General features: G+C 51.0%; 1 protein-coding gene across 2 annotated transcripts; it reads left to right on the forward strand.

Annotated features, from left to right (window-relative positions):
- Nucleotides 1-120: 120 nt before the first annotated feature.
- phf19 (PHD finger protein 19) lies at nucleotides 121-11,336 on the forward strand. 2 transcript variants are annotated; one of them, XM_072387093.1, is made up of 14 exons: nucleotides 121-343; nucleotides 2,365-2,551; nucleotides 2,634-2,715; nucleotides 6,270-6,383; nucleotides 6,630-6,733; nucleotides 8,196-8,344; nucleotides 8,417-8,512; nucleotides 8,589-8,778; nucleotides 8,873-8,940; nucleotides 9,016-9,156; nucleotides 9,350-9,410; nucleotides 9,486-9,571; nucleotides 9,643-9,733; nucleotides 9,805-11,336. In XM_072387093.1, the coding sequence occupies exons 2-14, from the start codon at nucleotides 2,366-2,368 to the stop codon at nucleotides 10,126-10,128; spliced, it is 1,692 nt and encodes a 563-aa protein (XP_072243194.1). In that variant the 5' UTR covers nucleotides 121-343; nucleotide 2,365; the 3' UTR covers nucleotides 10,129-11,336. The 2 variants fall into 2 exon arrangements, with proteins under 2 accessions (XP_072243194.1, XP_072243195.1); XM_072387094.1 differs by having other exon boundaries at nucleotides 9,646-9,733.
- Nucleotides 11,337-11,617: the final 281 nt, after the last annotated feature.

Consider the following 11,617-nt stretch of genomic DNA (forward strand, 5'->3'; position numbering starts at 1 on the left):
TAAAAAAGTAAAGGAGTTCTGAACAGGCCAGTGATTCGCGGCAGAGCGCTGCAGTGGAGCCTTGACGTAGTAGTTCCTGTGGCGACGTGATGACGAACTTAAAAAAAAAAAAAATCTCTGTGATTCGCGGGAAAAATTAAAAAATGGCGACTGTGGAAGTTTGAAGTTCAGCGGCGCGAAACGGAGCCAGAAATAAAGAGACAGACCGGAGGTCCGCAGGTCCGGAGACACAGACTGTCGGACCCGGTTCAGCCCAGCTCCCGTCTGTCTGTCTCTTGTTAGACTCTGTGCGGTTCCGAGAAGGGAGGACCGGGACGGAGGAGGAACACCATCGGCATCAGAGGTGAGGCGGCTCGGTTTCAGCTTGTTTACTTTAGGGCATCACTTTAACATCTCGATCCAACCCGGACCAGATTACCGGTCCAGGTTAAGGTTACCCGGGTTACCCAGAAAGATGGTGAACGGTTTATTCGGCGGCCGAACTGCTTCTGTCTGGTCGTGTCAGTGTTTCATGTAGACCGTTACAGAGAAATAAGCGTTATTATCGTTAATGACACAGATTAATGAGGTGATGGAGTCCTTAACAGCCTGTTACCGGATATAGGGGACTTTCCGTTCATATAGTCGTTATGACCGGGCCAGGGTGTGGTAGTTTATGTGGTTAACTGGGGAGTTAACGGTATGTGATGGAGAGCTGAACTGCGCATGCTCCGAGATATCAGAAACCCCCTGGTAGTTCAGAAACGAATCAGAGCCTCAAACTGCCTCCTTTATCTCATCCTCCAGGCTGCATCTCTGCCTCTCCCACTGCAGGGGGGAGAAATGAGGAGGTGACAGGTGTTGGACAGTTTCAGAAGTCATTTTGAACTGATGTTGATGATTTTTAAGGAGGTTTTCCCGACTATTGGGCCATATTTACACAGCATCATTAACAGCATTCTGTCCTTATGCAGCATTTTGGTTCCTGTAAATTTCAAACATGCAGTTGTGCAGCCACTTATTTAAAAATAATAAAAAAAGAAACTGGACTAGATCCTGCTGTTATGGCTAATTTTATGCCCATTTCTAAACTATCCTTCCTTTAAAAAATCTGTCTACTCTCAGCTCATGGACTTTTTAAATCAACAAAATGTTCTTGAAATTTTCCAATCTGGTTTTAAAACATTGCACAGCACAGAATCAGTGCTTTCTGTCCTCTCTGTCCTCCACTGCTCGTCTCCCATGTGGAGTCCCACAGGGTTCAGTGGTGGGCCCTCTTTTACTTTCTTTGTACCTTCCCCCACTTGGTTCCGTCCTCAGGAAGCACAATATTCTACTCCAGTGTTATTCTGATGACAGCCAGATCTATGTACCCCTTAAAAGGCTGACTCATACTCCCTTGAGCTATTGTTCAACTGTTTGGAGGATGTCAAGACCTGGATGGCTCTAAACCTTTGATGAAAAAAGACTGAAGCGATGGTCTTGGGTGGCAGCTCTGTGACCCCCCCAGTCGACCTGGGTTCCTTGGCACAGGATGGCAAACCTATCACTAATGATTTGCAGGTAAAAGTTGTTGTGCATCTTAAGTTTGAAGCCAGATAAAGCAGCTAGCGAAGATCTGACACTTTGAAACAGTAACCCACGTGTCTGTGACCCCTCCGCTGGATTACTGCACTTTATGTGGGGGTCAGTGGGTCCTCCATCGCACATCTTCATCTGGTACAAAATGCAGCTGCACGTCTTTTAACTGGCACGAGGAAGTTTGAGCACATTTCACACATTTTAGCTTCACTCCACTGGCCAGCCGTGCATTTTAGAATTTATTTTAAAATTCTTTTATTTGCTTTTAAATCTTGAAAAGGTCTTGCCCCATCGTACCTCTGTGAACCTCTTCCCCCCCGACACACCCAGCCGATCTCTCAGGTCAGCTGACCAGCTGCTCCTGTGAGGCTGAAGCTCAGAGGGGGCCGAGCATTTATTATGGAACGAACTGCCGCTGCACATTGGACAGGCCTCAGTCTAACTGTGAAACGCTTCTTAAAACAGAGCTCTTTTCTTTGACTTTCAGCACTACGTAGGTTTTATGTGCACAGATATTTTATGTGGGTGGACAGTCTATTTATTTATTATGTTTTATTGTACAGCACTTTGGGAACCTTTGTGTTTATTTAATCTGTGCTTTATGAATAAAATGGATCGGATTGGATTGATGTCAGCTAAATATGATGCGACCCAGCAGCTTCTGAACTCTTCGCTTATTCTGTCTGATGAGCATTAGATCAGGTGCAGTTTTACACCTGAGTTCTTCAGAATGATCTGCTGGGAGGTGGAGGAGGGTGGAGTTCTGGAGATGAGCCTCCTGTCTGTCTGTGTTTGTCTTTGAAGGATGTTTGATGACCTGCTTGAAGCCATCCGTGGCCTGGAGCCTCAGGTGTCCCCTGTGGGCGGGGCTTCCTGCCGTAGAGGACGAATCCCAGAGATGGATGAAGGAGCAGAGTCCAGTCTGAGCGTGGGACAGTTCGTCCTCTGTCATTGGTCAGATGGACTCTACTACCTGGGGAAGATCCAGAGGGTGAGGATATGGTTACCTGTTAACTGTGGAGCTGCTGCTCCTGATTCGCTGTGCTGAGGCTCTGTGTTCTGATTGGTCACAGGTGAGTCCCCCCCGACAGAGCTGCTTCGTCACCTTTGAGGATAACTCTAAGTTCTGGGTCCTCTGGAAGGACATCCAACATGGTGAGACAGGTTCTGACAGGCTCTAACTGGTTCTGACCAGAGACACCTTATAGGGAAACAGGTGCTGACTAGAGACACCTTATAGGGAAACAGGTGCTGACTAGAGACACCTTCTGATAGGGAAACAGGTGCTGACTAGAGACACCTTCTGATAGGGAAACAGGTGCTGACTAGAGACACCTTCTGATAGGGAAACAGCTGCTGACTAGAGACACCTTCTGATAGGGAAACAGCTGCTGACTAGAGACACCTTCTGATAGGGAAACAGGTGCTGACTAGAGACACCTGATAGGGAAACAGGTGCTGACTAGAGACACCTTCTGATAGGGAAACGGGTGCTGACTAGAGACACCTTCTGATAGGGAAACGGGTGCTGACTAGAGACACCTTCTGATAGGGATACAGCTGCTGACTAGAGACACCTGATAGGGAAACAGGTGCTGACTAGAGACACCTTCTGATAGGGAAACGGGTGCTGACTAGAGACACCTTCTGATAGGGATACAGCTGCTGACTAGAGACACCTGATAGGGAAACAGGTGCTGACTAGAGACACCTTCTGATAGGGAAACGGGTGCTGACTAGAGACACCTGATAGGGAAACAGGTGCTGACTAGAGACACCTTCTGATAGGGAAACGGGTGCTGACTAGAGACACCTTCTGATAGGGAAACGGGTGCTGACTAGAGACACCTTCTGATAGGGAGACAGGTGCTGACTAGAGACACCTTCTGATAGGGAAACAGGTGCTGACTAGAGACACCTTCTGATAGGGAAACAGGTGCTGACTAGAGACACCTGATAGGGAAACAGGTGCTGACTAGAGACACCTTCTGATAGGGAAACAGGTGCTGACTAGAGACACCTTCTGATAGGGAAACAGGTGCTGACTAGAGACACCTGATAGGGAAACAGGTGCTGACTAGAGACACCTTCTGATAGGGAAACAGGTGCTGACTAGAGACACCTTCTGATAGGGAAACGGGTGCTGACTAGAGACACCTTCTGATAGGGATACAGCTGCTGACTAGAGACACCTGATAGGGAAACTGGTGCTGACTAGAGACACCTTCTGATAGGGATACAGCTGCTGACTAGAGACACCTGATAGGGAAACTGGTGCTGACTAGAGACACCTTCTGATAGGGAAACGGGTGCTGACTAGAGACACCTGATAGGGAAACAGGTGCTGACTAGAGACACCTGATAGGGAAACAGGTGCTGACTAGAGACACCTTCTGATAGGGAAACAGCTGCTGACTAGAGACACCTTCTGATAGGGAGACAGGTGCTGACTAGAGACACCTTCTGATAGGGAAACAGGTGCTGACTAGAGACACCTTATAGGGAAACTGGTGCTGACTAGAGACACCTTCTGATAGGGAAACAGGTGCTGACTAGAGACACCTTCTGATAGGGAAACAGGTGCTGACTAGAGACACCTTCTGATAGGGAAACAGGTGCTGACTAGAGACACCTGATAGGGATACAGGTGCTGACTAGAGACACCTGATAGGGAAACAGGTGCTGACTAGAGACACCTTCTGATAGGGAAACGGGTGCTGACTAGAGACACCTTCTGATAGGGAAACAGGTGCTGACTAGAGACACCTTCTGATAGGGATACAGGTGCTGACTAGAGACACCTTCTTATAGGGAAACAGGTGCTGACTAGAGACACCTGATAGGGATACAGGTGCTGACTAGAGACACCTGATAGGGAAACAGGTGCTGACTAGAGACACCTTCTGATAGGGAAACGGGTGCTGACTAGAGACACCTTCTGATAGGGAAACAGGTGCTGACTAGAGACACCTTCTGATAGGGAAACAGGTGCTGACTAGAGACACCTGATAGGGATACAGGTGCTGACTAGAGACACCTGATAGGGAAACAGGTGCTGACTAGAGACACCTTCTGATAGGGATACAGGTGCTGACTAGAGACACCTTCTGATAGGGAAACAGGTGCTGACTAGAGACACCTTCTGATAGGGAAACGGGTGCTGACTAGAGACACCTTCTGATAAGGAAACAGGTGCTGACTAGAGACACCTTCTGATAGGGATACAGGTGCTGACTAGAGACACCTGATAGGGAAACAGGTGCTGACTAGAGACACCTTCTGATAGGGATACAGGTGCTGACTAGAGACACCTGATAGGGATACAGGTGCTGACTAGAGACACCTGATAGGGAAACAGGTGCTGACTAGAGACACCTTCTGATAGGGAAACAGGTGCTGACTAGAGACACCTTCTGATAGGGAAACGGGTGCTGACTAGAGACACCTTCTGATAGGGATACAGGTGCTGACTAGAGACACCTGATAGGGAAACAGCTGCTGACTAGAGACACCTTCTGATAGGGATACAGGTGCTGACTAGAGACACCTTCTGATAGGGAAACAGGTGCTGACTAGAGACACCTTCTGATAGGGAAACAGGTGCTGACTAGAGACACCTTCTGATAGGGAAACGGGTGCTGACTAGAGACACCTTCTGATAGGGAAACAGCTGCTGACTAGAGACACCTTCTGATAGGGAAACAGGTGCTGACTAGAGACACCTTCTGATAGGGAAACGGGTGCTGACTAGAGACACCTTCTGATAGGGAAACAGGTGCTGACTAGAGACACCTTCTGATAGGGAAACGGGTGCTGACTAGAGACACCTTCTGATAGGGAAACAGGTGCTGACTAGAGACACCTTCTGATAGGGATACAGGTGCTGACTAGAGACACCTTCTGATAGGGATACAGGTGCTGACTAGAGACACCTTCTGATAGGGAAACGGGTGCTGACTAGAGACACCTTCTGATAGGGATACAGGTGCTGACTAGAGACACCTGATAGGGAAACAGGTGCTGACTAGAGACACCTTCTGATAGGGAAACGGGTGCTGACTAGAGACACCTTCTGATAGGGATACAGGTGCTGACTAGAGACACCTGATAGGGATACAGGTGCTGACTAGAGACACCTTCTGATAGGGAAACGGGTGCTGACTAGAGACACCTTCTGATAGGGATACAGGTGCTGACTAGAGACACCTGATAGGGAAACAGGTGCTGACTAGAGACACCTTCTGATAGGGATACAGGTGCTGACTAGAGACACATTCTGATAGGGATACAGGTGCTGACTAGAGACACCTTCTGATAGGGAAACAGGTGCTGACTAGAGACACCTTCTGATAGGGATACAGGTGCTGACTAGAGACACCTTCTGATAGGGATACAGGTGCTGACTAGAGACACCTGATAGGGAAACAGGTGCTGACTAGAGACACCTTCTGATAGGGAAACAGGTGCTGACTAGAGACACCTGATAGGGAAACAGGTGCTGACTAGAGACACCTTCTGATAGGGAAACAGGTGCTGACTAGAGACACCTTCTGATAGGGAAACAGCTGCTGACTGGAGACAGATTCTTTTCTTTCTCCTATCATTGAACCGTTGAGTTCTGGTCAGAGAAGAAAAATCAGCAGACATTAAACACATGAGATGATCACATCTACTTCCTGTTTTTCCTCACCTGTCCAATCACTGTGCAGCTGGAGTTCCGGGGGAGGAGCCTCGTTGCTCTGTGTGTCGAGAGGCGGAACCAAACTCTGACAACCAATTAAAGATGACCAACCACATCCTGATTTGTGGGAAGTGCGGCATTGGTGAGTCTGAGTGTCGTCATTATCCAGATGTTCACTTTCCAAGAGGTGTGCAGAACTCCAAGAACCTAGAAGAATAAGTCCAGCTGAACCAGTTGAGGTAGCTCGCCATGCTGACGAGCCAATCACAGCCCAGCACCATCTGAACACACACACTCACACTGAGGGAGCAGAACCCAGGTCTGAGTCGAGGTTTAACATGTTTACCGTAACTTGATGATGTCATCACCTTCTTTGTGTGTGCGCCAGGCTTCCATCAGCTGTGCCACGTTCCTCCAGTAGAGGGCAGCAGTACCGGTACCAGTCTGAGCCCGTGGTTCTGCAGACGCTGTGTCTTCGCTTTGGCTGTCCGGGTATCAGCTCCTCTTCATCCCCTTCTCCCTGACCCGCCTCCTTCTCCCTGACCCGTCTCCTTCTCCCTGACCCGCCTCCTTCTCCCTGACCCGTCTCCTTCTCCCTGACCCGTCTCCTTCCTTTCTGACCCGTCTCCTTCCTTTCTGACCCGTGTCCTTCTCCCTGACCCGTCTCCTCCCTGACCCGTCTCCTTCCTTTCTGACCCGTCTCCTTCTCCCTGACCCGTCTCCTTCTCCCTGACCCGTCTCCTTCCTTTCTGACCCGTCTCCTTCTCCCTGACCTGTCTCCTTCCTTTCTGACCCGTCTCCTTCCTTTCTGACCCGTCTCCTTCCTTTCTGACCCGTCTCCTTCCTTTCTGACCCGTCTCCTTCTCCCTGACCCGTCTCCTTCTCCCTGACCCGTCTCCTTCTCCCTGACCCGTCTCCTTCTCCCTGACCCGTCTCCTTCCTTTCTGACCCGCCTCCTTCCTTTCTGACCCGTCTCCTTCTCCCTGACCCGTCTCCTTCCTTTCTGACCCGTCTCCTTCTCCCTGACCCGTCTCCTTCCTTTCTGACCCGTCTCCTTCCTTTCTGACCCGTCTCCTTCCTTTCTGACCCGTGTCCTTCTCCCTGACCCGCCTCCTTCCTTTCTGACCCGTCTCCTTCCTTTCTGACCCGTCTCCTTCTCCCTGACCCGTCTCCTTCTCCCTGACCCGTCTCCTTCTCCCTGACCCGTCTCCTTCTCCCTGACCCGTCTCCTTCCTTTCTGACCCGCCTCCTTCCTTTCTGACCCGTCTCCTTCCTTTCTGACCCGTCTCCTTCTCCCTGACCCGTCTCCTTCCTTTCTGACCCGTGTCCTTCTCCCTGACCCGTCTCCTTCTCCCTGACCCGTCTCCTTCTCCCTGACCCGTCTCCTTCTCCCTGACCCGTCTCCTTCCTTTCTGACCCGTCTCCTTCCTTTCTGACCCGTCTCCTTCTCCCTGACCCGTCTCCTTCCTTTCTGACCCGTGTCCTTCTCCCTGACCCGTCTCCTTCCTTTCTGACCCGTCTCCTTCCTTTCTGACCCGTCTCCTTCTCCCTGACCCGTGTCCTTCTCCCTGACCCGTGTCCTTCTCCCTGACCCGTCTCCTTCTCCCTGACCCGTCTCCTTCTCCCTGTCCCGTCTCCTTCCTTTCTGACCCGTCTCCTTCCTTTCTGACCCGTCTCCTTCTCCCTGACCCGTCTCCTTCCTTTCTGACCCGTCTCCTTCTCCCTGACCCGTCTCCTTCTCCCTGACCCGTCTCCTTCCTTTCTGACCCGTGTCCTTCTCCCTGACCCGTCTCCTTCCTTTCTGACCCGTCTCCTTCCTTTCTGACCCGTCTCCTTCTCCCTGACCCGTCTCCTTCTCCCTGACCCGTCTCCTTCTCCCTGACCCGTCTCCTTCCTTTCTGACCCGTCTCCTTCTCCCTGACCCGTCTCCTTCCTTTCTGACCCGTATCCACAGAAAGGCGGTGCCCTGAAGAAAGGTCCGATAGCCAAAGCTCTGTCAGCCATGAAGCAGGTTCTGCCGTACGACTTGGATTCTCTGGACTGGGACTCTCAGCACCGGACCAATCAGCAGCAGTGCTACTGTTACTGCGGCGGGCCGGGAGAGTGAGTTGAACCCGTCAGACCCACACAGCAGCTCAGCCTGGTCCCGGTTCTGATCATAATGCGTTTCTGCAGGTGGTACCTGAAGATGCTGCATTGTTTCCGATGTCAGCAGTGGTTCCATGAGGCGTGCACGCAGGTTCTGCAGGACTCCATGATGTTCGGAGACAGGTCGGTTCTTCAGGTTCTGCTCGTCCTTCTCAGTTCTGCTTCAGTCACTGACTGTTCTGTCCGTGGTCCTGCTCAGGTTCTACCTCTTCCTGTGTGCGGTGTGCAACAAAGGTTCCGAGTACATCCGTCGATTGTCCCTCAGGTGGGTCGACGTGGTCCACCTGGTTCTGTACAACCTGTCTGTGAGCAGCAAGAAGAAATACTTTGAGCTGGATGAGATTCTGGCCTTTGTCTCAGCTAACTGGGACCATTTACAGCTCGGAAAGGTACCAGAACCACTGGAACCGGACTGCACTGAACCTGTTTATGTGGGTTGTGTCCTGATGTGATTGAGAGTGGTTTGTTTGTGTTTTGGTGCAGCTGTCGAACACTCCTCCCGCAGACAGGGGGCAGCACCTGCTGGACGCTCTGAACAAATACAAGAGCAAGTAAGCCCGACCCACCACACTGTGGGCCAGCTGTTCACCTGCTGGACATGTCATCATCTGCAGGTGTGTGTGCAGGTTCCTCTGTGGGAAGGAGATCAAGAAGAGGAAGTGCATCTTCCGTCTGAGGACCCGAGTCCCCCCCAACCCTCCCACCAAGCTGTTTCCTGAGCGTACTCAGAACGATGGGGGGCGTGGCCACAAGAAAGCCCTCACCAGGTAGTCATGGTTACTCAGAGGAAAGAATCTGAATGTGTTCTGCTGAGCAATCCTGAAACACCTGACTCCAGGTGATGTGGAATTCTGCAGAACAGAACCAGCAGGCAGTCTGGTTTTGGGCCTCGGTTCTTCTGGACGGGCCGGTTGAAATGAGGCATAACCCAGTAAACTGTGTGTCTCTGTGTGAACTTAGTGGCTCAGCTGAGAGGAAGAAGAGGAAGTCCAAGTGGCTTCTGGAGGATGCCATTCCTAATGTAAGAGTCTTCTTCTGTTGATACATGGTAGACTGGAGGCTCCGCCCCCTCATCTAACTCTGTAACCATTCACAGAATGAGTTGACCTGCAGCTGGACCGCCAACCACCACATGGCCAACATCTTTGACTTCACCCTGGATGAGCTGCAGAGCCTCAAGAGGTGAGATCGATCAATAAACAGATCAATAATCAGTTCCAGCGGGTCTCATATGTCACCTTCTTCTTCTGCAGTAGCTCCAGCAGAACCGTCAGCATTGACCAGGACTCCACCGATGCCTCCACCTCCGGGTCGGCCACGACGAGTGCGTCCTACCACTTCAGGTAAGGCATCCTCCATCTTCTGCTCCACCCACACCTGAGGGAGGAGCCACCTGATCACCTGTCTGTGTCCCCAGGAGAGTGGGCAGTAGGAAGAGGAAGCTGCCCAGCAACAGTTACAGCCAGTGGGCCAATCGCAGTGAGGCGGGGGAGGAGCTCGGAGTGGAGGAACAGATCAACGATGACCCCGCCCACCTGTCCATAGAGCCCTCCCACTTCCTATCGGACCCCTCCCAGATCCCGTCAGACTCCTCCCACCTCCACTCATCAATATCCTCATACTTTGGAGTGGCGGGCAGATTGACCAATGGGGAGCGGTACCAGGTGTTGGCTCGCCGTGTCACCGCTCAGGGGACGGTCCAATACCTGCTGGAGTGGGAGGGGACAACACCTTATTAGGACAGTGACGTCATCACAGGGTGTAGGGTCTGTGAGAGGGCTGATTCCTCTGCGTCCACACTCCCCCAGTCAGAAAACACCTAGCTTACCTGCTAAAACACCTGGCCTAGATATCCATCCATCCATTTTCTATACTCACTTAACCCAACTCAGGAGTGCGGGGGGCTGGAGCCTATCCCAGCTGTCATTGGGTGAGAGGCGGGGCCACAGAGACCACTCAGCCCTCGGGACAATTTAGAGTCACCAGTTAACCTGACATGTATGTTTTGGGTGGTGGGAGGAAGCCGGAGAACCTGCTGAGAACCTGGCCTACCGGTAAAACCCCTTCCCCAGGATGTCCCCATAAAGCAGGGTCAGGTATGATGCACCTGACAGGTGTGTGTGGGCGGAGAAGGTTTCAGAGGCCATCACAGACCTGCATGATCAGTATTTAGTGAAGGCAACACGATGTAACTCAGCCAAAGACTCATCCTCTGTAGGGATATGTAGTGTTTAGTCTCGTATTATAAGACTTATCGGGCTGACTGGAGTTCTTCTTCTTTCCATCTGACAAACCAAACCGTTTCTTCTTCTCTGATTTGTTAAACAGGCAGAGTTCTTCTGTGGTTTCCTGTACTGCTCCCCTGCTGTCAAACAGCGTACCTTCTCACCTGTCCTTACTAATTTGTGGTGTTCAGCGGTTTCTCGTTCGGTGCTGTTACGGTTAAGCAGAAACAGGTGGGTCACATGTTTACCTGCGAAGCTCCAGTCACCCCTGACCTTTCGTTAAACAAGCTCCGCCCCTTATTTTGTCACATTTAGCGCTACCTGAGAATGTTTGTCACCTGTCACCTGACACGACCTGAAGGACACCTGCTCAGGCGTTGATCCCTCCTGGCAGCAGCTGTCATCTTGCACTTGTTTCATCTCGTATCTATGCAAATATAAACTGATAATCAATTGGAGGTATTGATCGGCAGTGTCACAGGTTAGCTCGAAGCTAACACAGCCCATTGTTGTGAATGAGGAATGCTAACAGTCTCTGAGACGTTAAACTGCCACTCTGTCACTTTAAACCTGCTGCTCCTCCTCGCTGCCATGGTAACCATGTTCTCCTCCCGTTGGCCTGCTGGACAGTTGTTTTGATCATGTGACTGTTTATATGTTTGTGTTTTTCTGACCAGCTGACCAATCAGCTGAGCTTTCTCCAGAATAAAAAAGAAATCTGACCTTTGGCCTCCGGATGTCTCTTTGTTTTCATAAATTGCTGTTTGAAGGTTCTGACCTGATTTTAGGCCCCAGAATCGGTTTCAGGGTCCTCACAAACACAGGAATTCAAACATGTTGTGTGGCAGTGAGAGTGTGACGGTGATAATCTGTGAATCTCATTAAGGTGTTAAAGTTCACGTGAGGAAGGCAAACAGCCAGAGAGTCCGAGTCATTGTGCCCACAGGTGAGCAGATCCCGGAGTCGTGTTCGGGGAAAAAGCAGTGGGTCAGAACTGGACCCG

Source organism: Leuresthes tenuis, unplaced genomic scaffold (assembly GCF_036924035.1).
Source record: "Leuresthes tenuis unplaced genomic scaffold, fLeuTen1.0.hap1 SCAF_6, whole genome shotgun sequence".
NCBI lineage: Eukaryota > Metazoa > Chordata > Actinopteri > Atheriniformes > Atherinopsidae > Leuresthes > Leuresthes tenuis.

Coding starts and splice junctions, on each gene's coding strand:
- phf19 (XM_072387093.1), top strand. CDS start 2,366: ATGTTTGATGACCTGCTTGAAGCCATCCGTGGCCTGGAGCCTCAGGTG. Junction 2,552..2,633: donor ACCTGGGGAAGATCCAGAGG/GTGAGGATATGG, acceptor GATTGGTCACAG/GTGAGTCCCCCCCGACAGAG. Junction 6,734..8,195: donor TCTTCGCTTTGGCTGTCCGG/GTATCAGCTCCT, acceptor CCGTATCCACAG/AAAGGCGGTGCCCTGAAGAA.